This window comes from Poecilia latipinna, unplaced genomic scaffold (assembly GCF_001443285.1).
Source record: "Poecilia latipinna isolate Pla-1442-1.1 unplaced genomic scaffold, P_latipinna-1.0 Scaffold515, whole genome shotgun sequence".
In the NCBI taxonomy this organism is placed as follows: Eukaryota; Metazoa; Chordata; class Actinopteri; order Cyprinodontiformes; family Poeciliidae; genus Poecilia; species Poecilia latipinna.
The window spans coordinates 188,815-196,578 of record NW_015113131.1 but is presented as its reverse complement, the minus strand read 5'-3'; the positions used below and the strand labels follow the sequence as shown (position 1 = coordinate 196,578).

The window sequence follows — 7,764 nt, the reverse complement described above, 5'->3', positions numbered from 1 at the left end:
TAGATGTGATTCATCTTTTTTAACCACTCTTTTTTTACAGGTGGAATTAATGAACTAAAGAGATTAACAATTTTAATAAAAAATAACCCATACTTGCACAACTCTTAATATGCTTTATGCATCTGTTCTATCTTGATTATATAACGTTTTGTAAAAGTCAGAAAACTTCTTGATTAATTCTGGCTGAATGGCTGGAATCTAACTATTGTTTCACCTGCTGTTGGTGCGTTTGAGTCAGATGTGATCGCTTTTTTTTTTTTTTTTTAATTTTTTGATCTTGAAAACGCATAATGTCGACGATCAAGTGGGAATGGGGGCCAACCTAGGTGGTTTATAGGATTTTCTGCTGCGCTCCTGCACGCCCACACCTCTCAGTACGTCGGAAGACGAAAGGAACCATTGGCGAAGCGGAGCCAGTCTACGCCTACCGTGAAGAGAGATAGAGAAAACAAACAAAAAACATAAGTACCGTGGTCTGGGAAAAAGTTGAACAGAGTGCATCCTCTGGGGCCTGTTCAACATGCTAAAAGTTGTATCTTGTGCGAGTGGCCGTTGGGCAGGTTTTACGGGACATCCCATCTATCGGCCCCAACTTTCGGCTAAAATCCACCTGGCGAGCGGTGAGTTAACGCGGAGACTTTATCAAATCCGGATCAAACGAGTTCGTAGCTGTTGCTGCAGTGCAGACAGCTGTCTTCACAGGATATGCCATGTTGTTTTTGTCATGCTAAGGTAATGCAGAGGGCAACACTTGTCAAGCTTTACTCTATGTTTGTCCGTTTTGTTATTTGAACCACCAGAACTCGACTGGCATCATAAGCAGATAAAAACCCCATCATACGCACCTGAAATCAAGCGAGTATATAAAATAGCTAAGTATGCCACTATATTGAGTTGACCATACTAACACTTAATCCAGTTTGAGAGAAGCTAAAATGTAATCACTTCGCATAATATAAATGCATAAAAACTGGCATCAAACTGGATTGATTTCTTCAAATGTAAAACTGCACAAATCTCAATATATTTATAAACTCCTTTTAAATAATAGTAAAAGGAATAATTTATTTTAATTACTTTAATCCAAGAAGAAAGCGATTTCTTCTTGGAAATTAATTTCCAATAATAAAAGAACATTTTTGGATTTTAAAGTTCAGTAGACAGGAAATATTTGATCATGTCTTGCCATGTGAAAAAAAAACCCTTATATTATTTATCTGCTACATTTATACAGCAGGCAAGGAGAGCAAATCTAAAAATAAATAAATAAAAATAACATTATTAGGATAAGAAGATGTGGTTGAGCTGTGGAGATTCACAACTGTCCAATGTTGATCCACAGCTCAACTGGAAGCATTTGTCTGGTACTGCACAATTCTGGCATTCTGGCACCAACTTAAAAAAAAAAAAAAAAAAAAAAAAGAAACATCTTCATTTTCAAAACATTTTAAAAACCACATGTTCTTTCCCTTCCTCCTTACTTTGTATTGGCTTATGATCGGGGCTGGGCAATAAATCAAAAACATGTGATGTAGACAACATCACCAGTTTGCCAGTATTTCAAACAATAACAAATCAATAATTACCAATATTGACTGACATGAAACCCTTTTTCAGCCATATCCGCCATAACGTAAAACCACAATAGCATACATTGTAGTTTGTGGTTGCTACTTGACAGAATATATTAAGTTCATAAATTTTTATTTTACAGGTGCATCATGTCAGAAATCAGACTTGAGATTCTCTCACACAGATATACCAGAGATGCCTTCTTGCAATTTTACTCCAGAGGAATATAAGGTACAAGCCAAACTCTGTAGACACACAGCAGATCAACCTTAGACAATTATGTCTTATTGTATTATGTAAGAACAAAGCTAACTGTCCAAGTGACAAAATCTTTTCATGGTAAAACAAAAAAATATATATTTCATTCACACCTCCAGTCTCAAGTGCCACTGATATGCACACACAGTCTTGTACTTTGAAAATCCAAGAACACATAAAATGAAATGAAATACAATGTTCCTTTTGAAGTTATGTTTTACATCATGTGCCTCTCCAGGGAATGTCAAAAGCAAGAATGATAGAGATCCGCAAACAGAACTGCAACCCCATGACCATGAAAGTTACATACTATAAGAAACCAGTGTTCATCCATCAGGGGCACATGCAGTATCTGTGGGATGTGGATGGGACCAGATATCTGGATCTGTTTGCTGGTGTGGCCACTGTCAGTGTGGGCCACTGCCACCCGTAAGGTCGTTTTGTGTGTCTATGTGAAGCAGGAATTATGTTTTTGTTTGTTCACTTTTTAGTGTATTTATAGCTAATTGTTGATATCTGTGTGTGCAGGAAAGTAACTGCTGCTGCTGAAAAGCAGCTGAAAAAACTTTGGCATACCACTTTCATTTACGTCTACCCTGCTCTCCAAGAGTACTGCGAAAAACTTGCCTCCTATTTGCCCGATCCTCTTAAGGTAGGGTGGTGTATTTTTAGACTAGTCGTGGGTATGTATATTTATGCTGTAGTTGAAATGTATGCTGGTCTGTTTCCTTGGGCAGGTGGTTATTCTGACAAACAGCGGCTCTGAAGCAAATGACCTTGCAATGTTTATGGCTCGTCTCTACACTGGAAATTTTGACATAATCACTTTCAGGTCCAACATTTCGTACATTTTCTTAGAATAGAAATAGCCAATGGTTAAAAAAAAATATATATATATATATTGCAAACAAGAACAATTGTTTGCAATTGTTCTTGCAAACAATTGCAATTCTGAGATAAACATGTACAAAGTGCTCATAGTGTTTGTGTGTTTTTCAGAGGATCATATCATGGTGGCAGCCCGATGGCCATGGGTCTTACATCCAATGCAGCATACAAATACCCTGTTGCCAATGGTTTAGGTTGTACAAATGTATGTATAACAGCAGCATGTCTAAATAAAAGCAGTCATGCATTCACGGTTCTGTCCCTCCTGTGGCAATGCTTTCAAGATCTGTGATGTCATATTTATTATACACCTTTATGTTTTAATAAGACTATATTGTTTTACTGTAAACAACATACCCTCTAATATAAGTTGATAAGATAGCTTTGGCAAGGAATCATTTCAAGTTGCTATTCTTGTAGAGAGCTAAAGTGTGGGAACATTAGTGCCTAAGTGAAACATGCTGTTGTGGTGGAGGATTTCATTTAGTCTCCTCCATGAAATGGAAATGATAAATAGGTACATCTCCATACACTGAAAAGTTTATTTCTTTCAGTAATTCAATTGAAAGAGTGAAAAATATGCATTTATTTCACACAGTGGGGCTTTCAATACTTTGTTTCAAACACTTTTTTGTTATCAGACAGTGAAAACCTACGAAAATAGAAAACGCTATTAAAGGAATCGGGTTAGATCAATCTGGCTCTAAGTTAAAAACTAACCAGCCGGTTTAAAGGGGCATAAAAACCAGTTGCGTCACACTGGCAAGCAGTTACTGGTGACAAGTCTTTTACATTGCGGTAGAGGGATTGTGGCGAACTCTTCTGTGGAGGCATTTTCTGAATCAGACACATTTTAAGGATTTTTGCAAGAATTGTTTTTCAGTTCAAGCCACTCCAAAACCTTCAATTTATTTTTGTTAACATTCTGAGGTTGATAGTTTTAGATCCCTATCGTGTTTCATAACAAAAATCAGGTGAGCTGAAGTGATGGCTATTGTCCTTCAGGATGTTCTGGGAAAAAAAGCAGTGTACATAGTTGCTAAATTATGGTATTTTGTCCATGTCTTGAAGAAACAAAACAGCCCTGGAACGTATTTAATGTACTGAGATGTACTCACAGAGACGTGTATATTTTTTTTTTTACATTCGTTTCAGTTTTTATTATTCAAATATGTCAAACATTATTGACTATAATTGCATTTCATATTTAATACTTTAATTACCTCTCTTTCAGTTTTATAGTTTAAATTATTTTCTACTTCTTTATTATGTAAGAATTTCTGTTTTTGCCACTTTAACCCAGCTGTGTTGTTTTCTGCCAATTAAACAGACGATGTGTCCGGATGTGTTCAGAGGACCTTGGGGAGGAAGGCACTGCAGGGACTCACCTGTGCAGACGACCAGAGACTGTAGCTGTGCTCAAGGTACACAGACATGGCCACACAAGACTCAGTTCTCATTAACAGGAAAAAGAAATCATATAATGTCATCCCGCCATGTTCTGTTAAAAAAAAATTAATGTTTGATGTTTCGGAGCTAGAGTGTTTCCTTAGCCTTTAAATATTTGTACAACTCCCAATGGCACCAGCCATTATAATGCTATATTGTTAGCAGTTCTTACTTATTGTTCAAACCAGTCAAAAATATCTTAATTTTAACAAATGAAACTTGTAAAAGTACAAATGCTGAACTCCTAAAAGTGAAATGTGAGGAGACGAGGAAAAAGTGCTGAATCAGCAGAGTAAAGTCCAAAGTCTCCTCCTGTTGATCATTGACTTACTTTTAACCACGGTGAAAAGTTTGTCTCTTTGCAAAGTTTATTCTGACACGAGGCGTCTACTGTGATTTTAAGACACAGTCGTAGAAAATAAGTCAGGGGAAAAACAAATTTTAACAAATTATTATTTTTTTTTTAAATATCTGTGCTCTGGGACTAAAGTAAAACAGTTCAAATCAGGTGGGAGAGAGGTTGAACGTGTTTTAGTTGTTTCTATCCTGTTACGTGACCGCTCAGCATTTTTCAGAGTTTTCCATGTTTTTTTTATTATACAGGTCACTGCGCAGCGAATGAGCAATACATCAAACAACTTAAAGAGACATTAGCTACAAGCGTCCCTCCTAGAATCGCTGCTTTCTTTGCAGAACCTCTTCAGGTGTTGTTTTTACATTTCAAGAAATCGTACAATTATGATGTTGGAAATAATGCTCACATCAGTGTGTTATTTTTTCCCCCAGTAGTTTTAATTTTGACTTGAAATCTTTCAAATTAACTAATGGATAAATTGTTGCCACTTCTTTCTTAGATTTTTTTTATATTGTTTATTTCCTTTTAACTCTTCTTCCAGTTTCTTTTTAAAGTCTGTTTGGCTGTGAACACAACAGTTTGACCTCCGTCACATGAAATAAGTCTAGATTTTGCTATAATTTTAATTTTAATTTTCTTGGGATTTGTCACCATGGGTATTTAATGTATAGGTAGATAAACATGCATGGTGGTTAAGTATATTTATCAAAAAATGAGACATTTCTGCTATAATTTTTCTCATATGTTTTTCCATGTTTTTGCTAATATGTCTGGTTCATTCAGGGAGTCGGAGGAGCTGTTCAGTACCCTAAAAACTACCTCAAGGAGGCTTTCAAACTTGTAAGAGAGAGAGGAGGGATCTGCATTGCTGATGAGGTCTGATATATATTTAGATTTTATTATTATTATTATTATTATTTAAAAATCAAAAGCTATTAAGAGTATCAGTAAACTTTTGAGGTTTTTCATCATCTGCCCGGTCACTTCTGTAGAATGGCATTACCAAAAGTTTTATACATTCATTGCCAGTGAATTAAATAAAATTTTTAAAGGGTTTAACATTATTAAATTTCATTCATGAAACTATAACTATATATGTACATGTTGCGAAAAATAATGTTTCAGATTTACCTTATACCCTGAGTAAATACAAAATGTGGTTTTCAAATGGTGAAGAAAAGGAAAGAGGAAAAACAAAAGCATGCAAACCAACAAGTTCCTATCTGAAAGGATCATTTCTTTTGAACCTAAAAACTGGTTTAACCTCTATTTGTCATAACTGGCAATGAATGTTTTATGGCACCAAGGAGAAACTTTGGCCCTCCGTGCTTTGAATAATTGTTTTCTATTCAATCACATCCGAAAGCTTTCGAGCATGAAAGACAGTTTAATTTTATTTCTCAGTATCTCAGTTGGAGTAGACTTTGAGAAGGCCACTCCAAAATAATTTATTTATTTATTTTTTTTCTTTTTGTGAGCCATTCAAAGCTGACGTGCTTCAGGTTATTGTCTGACTGCATAAGTTATGTTCCCTTCAGCATAAGGTCATTAACTGGAGGCTTTCAATTCTCCTGAGACAACGGTAACACATCCAGAAAAACAGAGAGTTTTACCCAGATCCATAGGTGCCGGAACATGGGGGGTCCAGAGGGCCATTGGCCCTCCCACTTTACGGCCCTGCCCTGCCCGTTCGTTGGTCCCACCAGACATTTACACAGACCGCATGCAACTCTGACAATCTGTGACTGACATCTCTCTGTACTTATAGAAAGACAGAGGCACAGATAAAACCTACATCTAAAAAAAAAGGCTTTGACTCTGATACGGTCCCTGTCTAAACCAGATCTTCCGAAAATTAAATGAGAATCCACTCAATCCACTCTGTAGCACACATAGGATTGATAGGATACTTGTAGCTCACATCTACAAGTAAGACTGCGGGCTAAACAGTTAAATCTAGTTGAAACATTGCTTCACCTCCTCTGGACGTCTGACACACCACCTGAACATGGGGATCTCCTCCAATCACACTTTGCTTTCATGGCTTTATTATTTAGCATAATTTAAAATAAATAAATAAATAGGTCCGCTGTTTTAGTGGACCATCCGCATTACGCACACATGGCCTGTATTTGTGTGGTTTAAGGTTTGTGCTGGTTTTTCGCAACACGCACATGATGCGCGTTGGAGATGTGGTTGTGCTCTTGTGGGTCAGGTGCGGTGATGGTGTTGTGCTGCCCTCCGATAATATCATGCAGGCGCCCCTGGGTGAGCAATTACTCAAGTGTATATCTGAGCTATGTTTTGATCACATATGTCTATGAATATTTGCACCACATGCCTGAAAAGTTACTGCTTTACTAAGGAACTGGACGCATTTGTAGACACAGCACATATTTATTGTTTTGGACCGAGCTTGATGCATTGATCTTTAACCATTAAGCATATGATATAATGATGACAAAACAATGCCATACAACATGCTGTTTTAATACCATCAATCTCTGTATTCAGCTGTTCTTGAGGTCGCCTGCAGGCATTTGTCCAACTTTTCCAGACACCAGTTTTAAAATGGAATAAACTCTATTCCGCCCTCTAATGCTCCGTGTAAAGCGTGACAACCGAACTGACAACTTTTAACCATTTTTTCGGATTATTTTCCACCAAATCTTTATGACCGCACATTTAATAGCCAGCAATCAGTAAATCAGTAGCCAGACCTCAGCGTATGGTAGACACGACAACTTTGTCCTTCAGGTGAGGGGAGATCACTTCAGGACAAATTGCAACAAACCCAGAGTGGATTGACAGGTGCCATCATGACAACTGAGCAAGTGCGCGCGCCTGATATCCAAAATGACGAAACACCTCATGGCCCCCCCACCTCAAAAATGAATCTGGTGCCGCTGACCCACATTGAACTACGTGTGACATGAGATTGACTGATTTTCAGTTTTCTGTAGGTTTATGAACAATTCTGACAAAGAATACAATTAATTACTTGTTGCAAATCCTCTAGATCATAATATAAACACAGAACCCAGTCTGAGTCTTACAGTCACCATGCTTATGTATGATTCGCTTATGGTATGATGTTCTTTTTGCTAAAATGCTATCAAAAGTTTCAGAGCTTATCAAGATGGGTTTTTTTTTTTTCCCTTTCCCTTTCTTTTTTTTTTTTTTTTTTTTTTTTTATAAGGGTGTTTTAAAAAAAAATTAAAAGAACCCTTTCAGGGGTGTGT

At 36.9% G+C, this 7,764-nt stretch overlaps 1 protein-coding gene across 1 annotated transcript in view; it reads left to right on the top strand.

Moving 5' to 3' along the window:
• Positions 1-332: 332 nt before the first annotated feature.
• The window catches only part of agxt2 (alanine--glyoxylate aminotransferase 2), a 15,861-nt gene continuing 8,429 nt past the window's right edge, over positions 333-7,764 (top strand). Inside the window, exons 1-9 of the mRNA XM_015040543.1 lie at positions 333-620; positions 1,715-1,803; positions 2,069-2,259; positions 2,359-2,482; positions 2,568-2,662; positions 2,830-2,923; positions 4,049-4,142; positions 4,771-4,871; positions 5,306-5,398. Coding sequence (XP_014896029.1) covers positions 521-620; positions 1,715-1,803; positions 2,069-2,259; positions 2,359-2,482; positions 2,568-2,662; positions 2,830-2,923; positions 4,049-4,142; positions 4,771-4,871; positions 5,306-5,398 — 981 coding nt within the window. The 5' untranslated portion in view covers positions 333-520. The remainder of the gene's footprint in view (positions 621-1,714; positions 1,804-2,068; positions 2,260-2,358; positions 2,483-2,567; positions 2,663-2,829; positions 2,924-4,048; positions 4,143-4,770; positions 4,872-5,305; positions 5,399-7,764) is intronic.